The 15,402-nt window shown below is 41.1% G+C and overlaps 1 protein-coding gene across 2 annotated transcripts in view; it reads right to left on the reverse strand.

The window, feature by feature from the left end:
• spns2 (SPNS lysolipid transporter 2, sphingosine-1-phosphate) overlaps window positions 1-15,402 on the reverse strand; it is a 61,920-nt gene that overhangs the window by 28,608 nt on the left and 17,910 nt on the right. For both annotated transcript variants that reach the window (XM_051400329.1, XM_051400330.1), the window contains exon 2: window positions 14,422-14,487. In XM_051400329.1, the coding sequence (XP_051256289.1) occupies window positions 14,422-14,487 (66 nt within the window). The remainder of the gene's footprint in view (window positions 1-14,421; window positions 14,488-15,402) is intronic.

Consider the following 15,402-nt stretch of genomic DNA (forward strand, 5'->3'; position numbering starts at 1 on the left):
GCTCTCAAACCGAGTTTTATGTCTTTGCAGAGGAGAAAGGGCAGAGATGTTACTCTTGACAGCAGCGAGGGGAGCTGGGGAGTGTTTTGACACATCATCAGCATAAACATACAGAAAGAGGAAGGGAGGAGAGGAGATGAGAGGGAGAGGAGAGGAGAGGAGGGGGGTGTTATATAAGACACAGGCATCACAGTCCCACAGCTGCTGAGGCCAACCAACAGGATAAGGGACAATAATCAGATTATAGCATAACTGTAGTTTTGAACATGTGATATTATGGTATGATAAAAACAAATAAAATAAAAAGATGTCCTTTTGTAGCCCTATTTTGGGAAAAGAGTTATGCAAAAAAGTGTAAAATCATCCTACATTACTCTGCTCTAACTTTATTTTATGTACACCATAACAGACCCTTCACCTTTGTTATATTTTTATATTTTCTTTTAGTTTACATTTGAAAAAAAACAACAACAACTAATAAAATATTAAAAAAGAAAAGAAAATAGACCCACATTGAAAGAAAAATGGAGCAACACCTACAAAAAACAGCAGCAACATGCACATAAAAAACACATCAAATAGTACACGGTTCTTGGAGACCTTCAGATTAAGAGCACTTCTGTGAGTATACTTATTTTTTTTTATAAAACTTCAAACAACAGATATTCTGCACTGTACAATCACATTGCTCGAGGAAATGTATAGGGCCAGTGATTCCCACATTTTCTCCACGTTGTTCAATAAATCAATAAATTCTCAAACATGATGTCAACACCACTGGATCATTTTCTAACCTGGCAAATAAAAATGTGTTTTTTACAACCTTAGGCAAAAATAATTTATCATTTCTCAAAATAACCCTCACACAGTTATTGTTTAGTGGGGTAGGTAGCCTTGCTTTAGAAAAGATCCAAAGATCTTTGGGAAATTATTAAGTCTTAAAATGTAAATTAATATTACAATGATATATTAATAAATAAATAAAAAATTAACTTAATTTTTGATATTTTATACAAACAGACATTCTGGTAAAATACAGCTATCCTCAAGTGACCCCACTGTGCCATTTTGAGAAAAAGAATCCCATTTCAGAAAGTGAAAGGTAATCTAAAATCTAATTTAAATCTAATTTGAATTATTATTAATGAATGAATCAGTTACAGTTTGGTTTCACAGGGGCTGGGATTACTTGATCTGCTCATTAAAGATAATGAGTCTCTCACACCTCATCTCTACAGTATGTTTCCCCTCTCTACCTCTCAGCCTCACTACTCTCCTGTTCTGTGTCTCGCTCTTGTTGCCTGCATTTCCTTCCTTCTCCCTCTTTCTGCAGCCTCCATCATGAGCGTTTATGTGGCTAAGTGCTGCAGGTCTATTGTGTAATGCTAAATGACTCTGATGACTGCTTAGTGCAGGTCTAGCTCTCTAAAGAGCTTTATCAGCTCACCCTACAGCCACAGCACTGCTGAAGAAACCATGCACACACACACTACACACACAGAACAGGGTGTTGTGCACATTGGAGATAAGATGAGGGAGAGGTCCACAACCACCCACCACCAGCTGGTTCCACGTGGGCTTTAAAAGCCAGGGGCCCAGGGATCATTACTCGGCATGTCAAAAATACATATCCTCACATCATTAACTGGCCTGTTGTAAGTCATTAGCAGCAGGACCACACATCACCAGCTCTGTGTCTTATTTCATGTAATTTTGTGATTTTTTTGATAAGCCACACCATTTTCTTGAGGCCCATTATCACCTTTTAGCAGTGTCAGCACATGGGAATTAAGTCAGGTCTTGCAACTTTGCTGCTTATTAACCCAGCTGCTTTCTGAGCAAACGAAAGGAGCCTTGTGTTCATATATATTTAATATCCTGCATGTTGGCTCTGAGTTTAGCTATAGCGTAAGCATAGGAGACACTGGAGAGAGAGACAAAGGTGTGTGTGAAGTCACAAATTTGACACAAATTACTTGTGACTTCACTTGGACTTGAGCCTTTTGACTTTAAAATGTTTGATACTTCCCCCAAGCCCAAAGAAGTACATTATTTAAAAAGTGAGCCACCAATTGTTTTATTACCCTTTAAAACAACTAATATTAATGCTACTCATTCCCAGTTAATTCCCCAGATCCACTTTGTTTGAACCATCAGCATCCAATCAAGTTGCAGGAGAGAGAACCATGAACTGCCATTTGGAAAAAAACCCAAGATAATTTCTCAACTTCTTGGTGTAGGACTTGGCAAAAACAAAACAACTGTCTATAATATACATTTTTAGTTTTAGTGACAACACACAGAAGTGCATTTTGATCCAACATTCACGTCAACTAAGCGACCCAATGGTATGTGTGCGTCAGATAAACATTTTCTCAAGAAGCTGCTTTGAAGTGACAGAAAAATGACGAACTACCGTCACACTTGAGTTACAAACAGATGCTTTGTTCACCTGACAAGAGACATAAGGGAATGTTGTCAGGTTGTTTATTTTAAGCAAAAACAAGTACGCCCTTTTACAGAATCAGGGCGCATTAGTTTTAATATTACTGAATTTTCTCCCATCAAATTCTTTCTAATCAGAGTCGGCACTGACAACCCTGCTGCGCTCAAAAGATTTGGATCAGGAGAGGTTGTAGTTCTCTTCGACCTAAATTATAGATCTACAAGAATATTAAATATTTGAAACAGGCCTTTGTTTGAATTTACAAACAGACATCATATCTCCTGCATTGTAGAAAATGCCTGACTACATACACTGACAAAACATACTGTAAGGCTTACATAATATATAGTATAATATGGATTCACAGAGGAGACACCTGGTTCTTTTCAATCTATGAAAATCAACAGGAATCTTTCATGGTTTCATTTTGATGTAATTCATCCAATGTTGACGTACAGTTGGACTAATCTCCATTATATAAGACACTCCCTGTCACTGGGACCGGATGCACACTGATACTGCATGTAACCTTTATGGAGGCTCATCTGCTCCCAGGAAATGCTCTGTCACTACAAAGACTGTCTCTAAAATGATCCCACTGTTCTCCTTTCAGTCTCCTTCGAAGGCTGTAAACCTACGAGGGCCCAAATAAAGAAATCTGTCATTCTTGGAAACAACGATTTCCTCCTCCAAGTGCAGCTCATTTTGAGGGATCTGGTATGTTTCCTTAAAAAATAAAATAATGCTCAAACACTCAAAGACTACATCACAAGTTAATTATGGTATTTATTTAAAAGTTAAAAGACATCATCAGGTTTGAAAAGGCTTCATGTTCTTACTGAATGTTATGCATGCAGTATAATGGGCAGCGCAGACCTGGTGTAAGATATGTTTGGCTTCATTAGCGAGAGTGACAAGAAAATAAATGTGTTCAGTCTATTTTAAGGCCTCACAGGAAAGACAAACAAAGCATGACTAACAATAAGTCTTCACAGATGCCAGGTCATGCCCAAAACTCTCAGTGCAGGCAGTGAGAATTGATAGGTAAAGCTTAATTATTCATAACTCAATTTGCAGAGGATGTGTCTAATTTTGCGGTCTGAAACACCTTGAATGGCCCTGTTGAACAGAAAGTTGGCTTGTTTTCAAATCAATGGACGGGTTTAAGTGACAAAACAACTCTTAAATATGAAACATTCATCGAATGTTGCCTGTCCTCACAAGTCACATTCCTACGGTGACCACTATTGTCTCTTTGTTTATACTTGTTTATGCAGTGGAACACCATGAGACCAATTGTTTGTATGATCTCAACTGTGCCATCAGAGATAACCCCTGGCTAATCACCAAAGATGGCAATCTCTCATAAATAAAGTGCATATGTAACAAATATTCAACAGGAAAAGCCAACAGCGACTTGGTGTGTGGAGCAGAAGCACTCTGTGGATGTTTACACTGCAGGCCAAAGGGGAGGAAAAGTTTTCATAACCTCATTTATAGAACAATGGTCAGCTTTGACTACTCTTTCAGACAGTGACTGACTCAAGCTGCATTTTCAGTGTAGTAGAGGCAGAAATTCCTTTTACCATGAAGCACCAATTGATGCCTCTAAAAATGTTAACATCTGACAGATTAGCTGAGATAATAGAACAGATAATGTACTGATAATACTGTTAATGTTATTTTTCAGTGTTGCAGATACAACAAAGCCTTTTTTATAAGGCAGGATATATTCCTGAAGCAATTACTTTGAATTCTGATAATTACAGTTTTCACTGTTGGCGTGTAATCATGATAGCTATCGGTGACGATGACAGCATTACATACACAAACATCTGAGGGAAGTGACTCAACCGTAGGCTGGAAAACAACTTAAACAAACCCTACAGTATCAGCACTGCCTGACATCCTGCCTTAATCATAAGGATTATTTTACATATTCACCACTATTAGCCTAACAAACACACGCATTTCCTTGAAAACAATTGTTTATCTTCTCTTAGGCTGTGGGTAATTAGCATAAGTTAAGATACCAAGTTGTGCAGTTAAATAAGGACATTTGTGACAAAATTATTATGTGTACTCATAACAACACTGCACAAATATGGAGATGATTCGCTGTAACTTTACTGAGTTGTTTGAGCATTTAAGGTCATTTATTAATGTCACCTCATCTGACTGCAGGGTCCCCTTTGAGTCGTCTAGTAGAAGTGGTTTTGTATTTTAAAGCCTCTATAGAGGAGATAAATTAATCATTATTCCTTCTTATCTATTTCATTCTCTTTGTAGCCAGGGCTTAAAGCAAAAAACTCAAAGTCTCTGTGTACTTCTGACAGAATAGATAACAGCAATCCAGAGAATGAACTCCAAATTTCTCACAAAGAACACAATGAATTCTAATTTCAGTCTTATATGTGCTTCAGGTAGGAGTGTCAAACCGGTTGTGATGTGCTTCAAATTCCAAATAGGATGCTGAACATGTTTCTCACAGTCTCTCAGCGAACAAATGACACCAATTACCATAGTCTTAGCACATTCCATGTGAATACAATGGTTGTGTAAGAAGTCTAAAAGGAGACACAATACCAGGCATACTGGAGACACTGGAGTCAGGTATTTAAGTGTAACATTACTAGTGTGATGTTACCCACAGGTGAATCACGGAGTGTGTCCGATGAATACCTCTGTATGATGCGGATGAGGCCCCAGACAAGCCACAAGACATGCAAATGTGTGTTACGGAAGCCAATGGAACATCGTCAGTATTAATATATTATATTTTATAATAGCCTATATATAATAGTCAAAGGTTCTCCTGGCCAAAATATATTTAGTAATCGCTTACTGATGTTTAAATTCATCGTCCTGTTGTGAAGTTGAACAATTCTTGACCTTTTAACAAGTAAAGGTTTATCACTTAACAGTATAAGTCTGCCGTTATATAAACAGTATGGTAAATGTCAGTGACTTCACCATTTATCATCCTTTATTATCAGCATTCTTTTTTTTTTGCTATAATCTGATCTAATTTATCATTAGCACGTTTAACACCTTATGTCTCATGGTTGGTTGGTAAAGCCTTTTATCACTGAAGTGCGATACTGAATGACTAAAACAAATTTAAATTGTTGGTCTAATTGTCTGTTCTTCATGGTTCAGTTACGTAGCCTGATGATGGATTTCTTTTTCTTTTTTATGAGACCTTTTTCATTAAATTAATTTCTACATGCAAGTATTTAAAGACACAGCGACACGGCTCATAAATGTGTTACAGAGAAGTCTCTCAGAGGCATGCTGTGGAAACAGAAAATAACAACAATGAATGTAACTCAACTCAAAAACTGAATACAATTGAGGATGCTGCACACCCACTGTTAGACCCCCCTAAACACACACAAACACACACACTATTCTTCTGCCACACACAGAGGGAGACTAGAAACACCGGACATCCAGCTCTTGCTTTGATTGGCCAGCAGAACAAAACCTCCTGCGATGACTCATCCCCTATGATTCAATGCCACTGTGAATAGAGCATCGGGAAGAGATGCACACGCATGTATATTGAGTGTGTGTGTGATTGATATTCACTGAGGCTGTGCAGATACATTTCCCTATGAAACACTAGTTTCCCCCTGAAGAGAGCACCTGTGAGGCTCTGCATCCGGCCGTGGGATAACCAAATGCTCAGCAGCACATTTGATCCTTTTTTTTAAAAAATAAAGGTATCGAGACACTTCGTCTGGTTGTATATGGAACAATTCACATTTCTCATAAAGGTGGTTGAATGATTTAGTTCGATAAAGTGGAAATGAAAGTACTGAAAGGCACCTTAATCCCCTACCAATGTAAAAAGTATTCTGCTGCTTTCGAGTGCTCCCTTTAAGCTCCTACCTCTGATTAGACTTTTGTAGTAAATATTATTTGTCACAGATTCAGGTACTCCTACTTGAAAGTAAAATATATTTTTTTATTTAATATAGATATCAAGTGGCACAGAGCTACTTAATGCTGCAGAATGCAAAATGGAGGAAAAACAATTTCAGGGACACTTTTGCTTCTTTAGGTTATTGAAAATAAATTACTACTGGAAGCTGAACAGAGGAAAAATAGCTACATTGAACAGTTGCTAACTACCAATAATGTCTAATATTAAATTACATTGTTATTCTGTTCTCTAGACCCCTAAAGATTTGATCATCAATTTGGATCATTGAAAATTCCTGCTTTCCTGTCTATATGTTTTTTTTCCCCTTCAGGCACTGTCATCCTTGCAGCTGTGAAACCTGACAGTCTAACCAAGGGACGACAGTTCGAGGAATTCGAACGTCGTTCAGCTGCCAGAGACAGAATTAGAGGAATAGGAGAGCATATCCTCTCTGCAGGTCTGTACATGTCTGCAGGCTAGGCGTTGCCATTCGGTGCCATTTACAGCACAGCCAAGTGTCACTTTGACCTGTTCACTGTGGACGAGGTGTGTGTCTAGGTGTCAGCGTTCATCGCATTGTGAATGCGGCGCTTCCATAAATACAACATCCCTCTTCAGTGTCTGTTGACTCTCCTCCGCCTTTGTGCCCCTGCCCTTTTTGTCATCACAAGGTTATCTGCTTACTGCAACCGGAGGCGTTTGTATGAAGAGTAAACGCTGCATGAGTAATGTCTGTTAGTCAATAAAAACAGCTTTGTAACTCGGCCTCTTAAATACGCTCAGTCCAAGAAGGTCTCAAGTCTACTCTAATATTATCCCTATCATCATGCAGATTAAATGATTACTTTTATAATGCTTTGTTGTATTTTACTTCACAATACAAGTGTCAATCGCACAAATTACTGCTTCAAAAAGCTTGACAGTTATAAACAATACAATGCACTATTGTAATACTATCACATAAAAGTTCCACTGTGTAACAGACAACAGAGATGCATGGACACAGTTTTAAACAATTGATCAAAAGACACCAAATGAATGAATCTGTCCAGGATGTTGGACTGCCACTATGTGTGTATTTGGCATGAGCTGCTGGCTGACACATCTTCGACAACACCGCCCACAAAATCTGTAGTAAAAAAACACGTTTTTTTAGCTATTGCTCAACAGGGTGAACCTTTCATATTAATGCACTTTTTAAAAAATAAACTTTTTGGTATTTGTAAGTAGTAACGCCTGCAGTCTCTACAGGAGCCACAGGAGTCCTGATTCAAACTGATCACAAAGACTTATGTAGACATGGAACACTACCTGAAACTTTCCACTACGACATGTGAACGCATCACTTGAATTTCTTGTGAATAAATCCTCATGGTTTCCAGGAAGGAAGAGACAGTGTAATAGTTAAATCAAATGGAGTACTTACAAATGGTTTTGACATATTTGGGCAGCAGCTCCTATCTCTGTGAGATTACTGAATATTTTATTTAGGATAACCTCATGGTAATGTAGTATTATATTAATCAGTGTAATGCATATGTGCAGTTATAGTAATACAAAGGTTGAATTGGCATGGTAAGTTTACTGCTGAATTGCGGCTATGGAGACTTACCAGCGTGTATTCGTTTAACAGAATGCAGCCTGGAGACTTGCACCTTCTCTTGTGTATTATATTTAACACAACACTAAATCTAATGTTGTTTACTGGAGTTCTGGGTCTCATAAAAGGCTGCTGTGTATCCATATATATACATACATAAATAATGTAAAAGGAAAAATAAAGTATCTATCTATCTATCTATCTATCTATCTATCTATCTATCTATCTATCTATCTATCTATCTATCTATCTATCTATATGGAGAAGAGTCATTTACTCTTCTCTCTGCCTACTTGCTCTGATATTCAGATGAAATAAGAATAAGAGAAAATCAATATTCTTTACTACAAAGGTTGGGATAAGATGTAACATATATTTTATTATCTTGCTATAGCTGATTGAAAATAGTCCACAAAGAGAGCAAATACAACAGGGAGTGGAATAAGGAAACTAAGAGCAAGATCTTCCTGCCAGTCAATAGTGACCAGTGCACTGTGGCAGCAGTGTGTTGTGTTTTCTATCAGGTGTGCAGTACCGGTGGGAGTGGTACCTTTGTTTCTCCTTCCTCTAATGATTAATGGGACTGCCTGTGTAGGGTGTGTGCATAACTTTGGTTTGACTAGGACACCCGGGCCGACCAATATGTCTTAACTCAGACATTCTCATACATCTCTGCCTCCTGGATTCTCCTTCATGTGACGCCCCAAACATTTCTGCATTCCTCGAATATTTGATCACCACTAATTCTCTCCGAAACCCCTCCGTTCAGACTTCACCCGTGTTGTATTACCAGTGCGTTGGCTGCTGTTTGATGAATACCACATGCAGCCTGGGAAATACCCGTGCAGCACTCTCTCGCCTGCTTCTGTGAAACTCGACAGTTAATTCCTGCAAAAGCTGTCATCCAGCGCTACCTAATGCCAATGTAAAGCCCTTTTATTTTATTCAATCTCTCAGCTACTCTGAGAGCTGATAGATTGTCACCGCAGCTGCAGCTGATCTCTCTACTACCTGCTCAGTGTGCGAGCTGCAGCTGGGGAGAATTACACGCTGTTACAAATACCAGGCCGGCTGGCAAGAGTGCACTAGAACATCATCTTTTGCACATTACCAGCTCATATTATAAGCAAACACATGTGGTAAGGATAAAGAAAGGTGCTTGCTTCTGCTCTAATACCAAGAAACAGTAGTGAGATGTTCATTTAGTTAGCTTCCAGACTGCAATTCAAGCAGCAGCATTAATAAAAACATCTAGTTATTTTTTCCCAGAGACTTTCCTGTGGCTGGTGACATGGCACTGAGCGGGGATCCAGCAGAGCACTTCAGTGCAGGGTGAGCAGTTTTTCTTTCCTGCCATTTTCCTGCAGTAACTACAGGAGCAGCCAACTTAATGACAAGCTCCGGCTGAAATGACAGAGGACCCCGCTCGTCTGTGTTTGTGTTCTTGTGTGCTGCCCTTGTTATTGGGACTAATGGCATATGAAAACTAGGGCTGACACACACAGATACAGACACAAATTACTTACACATGCTGTACACACACTCTTTTAATGTTAAATGGAAACAAACCAAATGAGCAAGCAGCAGCCATATCTTTGACCTTGACTTGCTGAGGTGTGTATGCACATGTGTTTGACTAGGAGGGGCGTGGAGTGTGTGTGTTTTCAATTGATCTGTTGATGTCACTTGGAGCAGAAAGAGTGGAGCAGCCTCCCATGGCGTCGGGCAATCGATCAGTGTTCAACCTCTTTTCGAGAGAAAATAACGCCAAGAAATCTTGTTTCCATGAATGCTCAATCACTCCCACGACGACTAAAAAAGATGAAGAAATAACAGGCCTATTTTCACCCCCACCTCCCCACTGTTTGTGCAGTGTCTGTGGTGCTTAAAAATAAGTGGCGATTAGAGATCTGGTAGGACATTTACATGAAGAGGGGTTGACAGCATGCTTGTATAATTGGCCTTAAAATCCTGATTGGATTGGCAGTCACTCATCAAAAGTGCTATTGGTCCGTCGACAGGAAGCGACGGGGAAGGAGACGGGGAGCATGGGTGCCAATCATCGCCCAACAGCTGCCCTCCTCCGAGACATGGCCTATAAAAACAGCCTGAGATGGAGACACATACACACACAAGCTATAATGTCGATGCATCATCAGGTCATCGTTCTATTCTCGTCTCTGCAGGAGAGGGGCTGCTGAACACCATCGCAACGCAATTATTTGGCTTTGGGAATCAATAGTGGAGAAGACTAAACCTTGCTGCCATGCATGACCAGAGGGAGGGAGTCACAGGTGGCTCTTTCTTCCCCCTCCATTTCCCTTCATCCCTTCCATCTCCTCTAACTCCTGTAAGGTGCCAGTGGGAGTGACAACAAGGCAACAACAGCTGCCAAACTGTTGATAGAGAGAGACAGAGTGAGAGTGAGAGAGAGAGAGAGAGAGAGAGAGAGAGAGAGAGAGAGAGAGAGAGAGAGAGAGAGAGAGAGAGGAGGTACCAAGGGATACCGACAAGGGCAAGAGACAAAATAGGAGCAGCTGTGAGTGGCCAAAACAGCTGATCAAGCACTGATGAGTTCAACTTCCCACTGTGTAAAAGGAAATCAGAGAGGCCTCCGTTCAACAGTAGACATTTTTGATTGACATTGACCATAAACCTATGCAATTGGTTACTGAGCTGAGACCCAGTAAATAACAGGCTTCAGACAACCACAGCCACAGCGGCAAAGACCTGACTTCTACTAAGTACAATGCAGACTTCTCGTGGTTTAGGCTTAAAAGTCTTCGTGGGCAGTGTAAGTCTGATGTGTTAACGGAGCTCAAGCCCTAAGTCTTACACAGCACCTGTGGCCTCATTCCTTACTGCTCACATACTGGCTGAATGGCAGACTGACACCATGTTAAGACTAGAGCAATGTCAGTTGGTGTGTGTGTGTGTGTGTGTGTGTGTGTGTGTGTGCTGGTGTCGTGTTTCAGACAAGGTGGGCAGCCACACACAGAACAGGGTACAGACAGTCTGCGAGCTGTTTTGAGCGCTGGCTCCTTATTAAGCTGCCACTCCGCTGTACATCCAGCCTGACTGACCCCAATATCTCTGCCTCCATGTTAAGCAGCAGTGGATAATTACTATGCTAGCTTCAATTGTATGAGATAATTCAACCAATTAAGACTTTTTTCCCCTGATTTGCCTCAAAGCACTTGAATACAATAACCACAGCATGTTAACAAGAGTAGAAAACCTTCTCTCAGATTTCACTGTCTGGCTAAGAGCTCAAAACTCCCCCCAACCAAAGGTAATACCATCCAGGTGAACCCCCTCTTCTCTTCCTCTCTTCCATTAACCTTTCGTGCCCTCCGTACCCTCGGGACCGATCCTGTTCACAGCTGTGTGTGGGTGTCACTCACTTCAGATAGCCGCAGCCCGGGGGCCATTAGCACACAGGGCTGTCATTTCCAGTGGGAGAGCAGGGCTCAGGCTGTCCTGGTGCTCTGACAGGTCTGCTGAGCTCAGGTGAGTGAGACCCTCTCTGCATGCTGATGGACGCGCCGGAGAGCTCCAGGCTCAACAAGGCTTGTTTTTAACGTAACCTGACTGACAGCTATGAACACCTCATCCTCTTACACAGAGAGCTGAGACCTCAGCTCCTCCAGCAATAATGACACTCGTGCGCGCCACACACACACACACACACACACACACACACACATGCACAATAAAAATGAACACATACCTCAAGTCAATTTGTGTTGTGTAAGCGGCTTTTGAAAGGCTTGGTGTTGCCAAATAACAAAAATAACTGGTGCTGTGGAGGCTGAGCTCACCACAGGGTATTTTCCATGTGTTGTCCTTTAGCATGAAAACGCCAGTTTACACCACTGCACTGCAAAAAGCATTCATCTCACCATTCAGTCTCAAGACATATGTTTCTTATTTTCCATGTCAATGGGGGTGTGATCATCAATATCTTAAAACAAGCTAGGGAGAGGCACATTCCTGTACCAGATAATAACACACTAAACTAAATAAAACTTCTCTTTCATTGGAAACAGTTACATTACCTAATTCCACTCACTGATAGTTGGCTTATTCTAAGAAAATCACATTTTACAAGTCAAAAATAGACCAAGCAGACATGTTTTGGAGTGGAACAATCAAAATGTTAACACTATAGCAAGACTAAGTTCTGCTCTTGTGTTCAGTCAGGCTAGTATTTCCCAAAAGCAAACAACTTGTCAGTAACTTCTAGATATGGGAAATTTTTCATTCCAGTAGTTCTGATCAAGAGCCAAAGAAAAGGGTCAAAGCTATCCTTTGCTCAAACTGAACCAGAACAGAGTTCATAAAGTGATTCTGACTCAGAGTGTTTTTGTTCTGCAAGTTGGAGCCTTCAGCGTGTGGTCAGTGTTTTCTAAAAGTGTGAGGGTGACCTGGCAGCAGAGAGAGAGAGAGAGAGAGAGAGAGAGAGAGAGAGAGAGAGAGAGAGAGAGAGAGAGAGAGAGAGAGAGAGAGGGAAAAAAAGCCTCACAACGCCCACAACCAGTAAAACACCTACGTTTGCACTTTGCATTCCCAGGTGGACGAACGCTGCCAGGACAGAGGGAGCGAGGAAGGAGAGGAGGCAGAGCCGGCCTGGCCTGCAGGTGCTCACAGAGGCAGGGATTGTTCCCTCTGGAGGCGAAAGTGGGGGGTTCGGGAAACCGGAAGGGACATGTGCATATTGTAAACATATACACACACACACTGAGACTCTCCCTTCCAGCACCCTGATTACGTCAACCTCCTAACCTCTTCTTCACACCTAGGCTCCCTGCCTGCGCCGACCCGCTCTCACAGCTCAAGGCCCGGACACCCAGCATTCCTCAGGCCGGTGTGAGAAAGAGGTCGCCTGGGGATCAGGGGCCAAGTGGAGTCTGAACCATAACAGGCCAGCACAGGCCGGGCAAACCAAGCACACAGCAGCCCTGATTTTAGCCTGGCCAGCTGGTTGTCTCTCAGAGACCTGCAAGTGCAGACGGTACAGAGGGCAAGTCAGCTACACACGCCACTCTACTAACATACTGTGTGTGTTTAAGTGTGTGGGCCTCTGCCAGTGTGGCTGTGTGCCTAACCCAAATAATGAGCCAATGCAAACAGAATTAAGAGTCAAACACCCTTCACACTTTCAGTTTCCTGTTTCTTGTTGAGATTTCATATATCTCATACATAACCTGGAAAGTTTGTTTTCACAAATTCAGGCACAAAAAAACGGATAAAACGTGTTTGATTCTATATAAAGACCATTATCAGTCCGTTGAGGCATCTTATGGAAAAGTGCTTTGAAACACCAGACAACAAAAGCACAAAAAATAAAAATAAAGGAGAAAAGTGTGTAAAGGGGAGAAAATTTACTTCTTCATACTAGAGTGAAAATGGGAGATAATGAGATGCGGAAATGATGAAATGGCTTATTCTGAAAAGCCAACAGAAATTACTAATTGCTTTTTCCTGGTAGATATTTTTGTCCTCAACACACCGTTCAGTTGACCTAAAGTTAGTCTAAGAACATCAAGTGAAAGAGGAAAACACTGGGCTGTATTCTTTCCCCCTCAAACTCAAACATGCCTGCTCGAAACTCAATGGCACTTTGTGCGCAAGTTTGTTGGTGTTTGAGTGAGTTTGAGGGTGCATGAAGACAAGACTGGGTCCTGTCCTCCAATGAGAGGGCTTTGCAAGGTATCTCCCTAAAAGGTGAATTCATTGGGGTCTAGAGTAGAACAGGAAACCCTGCCCTGAGCCAGAGTCCTCAGACGCTCTGGGTACATGCGAGCAGGCTCTCAGGAGAACACCCTGCCTGGCTCCCGTCTGTGTTTTCCTTTCTATTGACCTGCCCTGCTGCTGCTGCTGCTGCTGCTGCTGCTGCTGCTGTAAGGAAATCTCACTCAAATCTCCAAATCACTGCAGAATTTCACATGCAGATATAAATAAATTCTTGCAAAAATTGAGGCAGTGCTTTTATCTTCTAGTTTTGTAAGTGAGCGTGACCAAGAAGAATCTATTTCTGTTTTGGGTTTGCAGACTTAAATAGATTAGAGAAGAAGTGGAGCCCATTTTGATCAGCTTTCTTGAGAAAAAAATGAAATGGTTTCTATTTAAATCCTACGTAAGTAGGAGTAAGTAAGTAAATCATTTGTGGCTTGATGATCTAAATACACCTTTAAATTGTGCTCTCAATATCTCTACTGTAGAAAGAACCCTTTTATTGTTTGTGCATTGTTGCTATTAACTGGGACTTAGCTTGTTTACCAGAAGACAAGAAGCAGATTGGGATCAGAGGCTGTTCCATCCAATTTAGCTAACACAATACAAAATATCGCAGCTACACAATAATTAACCTCATCATGCGGAGAATGTTTAGGTGTTGAGCTAAGATTTTTTTTTTTTGTAATTATAAGATTAAAGGAGACTCACCTGTTTGCAACAAGCCGATGCCACTGTCTGATACACCGTAATGCCGCTGGATGTCAAGCAGAACACCTGCAAACAGGAGAAGGGGGAAAACATAAATGTGGTTTCAAGACATAATAATAATCATAATCACAGGTATTGAAACGCTGAACTCTATTTGACTTGACAGCTAAATTAATTTGGGCTTTATGCTAATCTTCTGTGGCTTGTGATTATTGCTGGATAAGATGGATAGACAGTACTCAAAGGCTATCATTCACTTAACATCCCTGAAGAGCAATATCCCTGATAAGTGCTCTCTTGGCTGCCGTACAGTGCTAAACTTAAGTAAATGGCTGCAAAGACTTTAACTGCAGGGTGTTATATATGAAACATTTCTGGTGTTAAATCACTAAACACGGCTACCGTAAAAAAAAAACATTTTTCGTAACACACACACACGCTTTCTCCACCATTAGCTTCCCTCTGGCTCATGTAAACAGCTCTGGGGAGCAGCTTCGGCACATTCACTGGAGTTGATTTTGGCTTTATCAGATGACACTGCAACCGACTGTGTGAGGTCAATATTTCTGGTGGCTCTCATCAGTCACACAGACATACAGCAGCACCATAACATCGCTCCACTGCGAGAAACCACAAGGTCTTTGAAGTTGTCTTGATCCTGTTACTGTAACCCAAGAGCAGTTATGCTGGAATGGAGTAAACTCACATAGTGTGCATTGCTCTAATGCCTTAATGAAGTGAATTGCACCTGGCGCTTGGCCAGAGGTAGGACAAGGGAACGGCTCAATATCTGCTCATCACAACATTATGACTGGTTTGTGTTCGGTGTAGCGAGCGTGTAAAGCATGCACAAGAAATCTCATAAACATTTTAACACATCATAAACATCAGAAGATGAAGATGAAGCAGAAGATCAGAGGGTGATGAATTAGGGCTAAAGAAATCCCTTTATGGCTAACATACACTTTTAAGCACCAGTAA

The sequence above is a fragment of the Dicentrarchus labrax genome, unplaced genomic scaffold (genome assembly GCF_905237075.1).
Source record: "Dicentrarchus labrax unplaced genomic scaffold, dlabrax2021, whole genome shotgun sequence".
Lineage (NCBI taxonomy): Eukaryota > Metazoa > Chordata > Actinopteri > Moronidae > Dicentrarchus > Dicentrarchus labrax.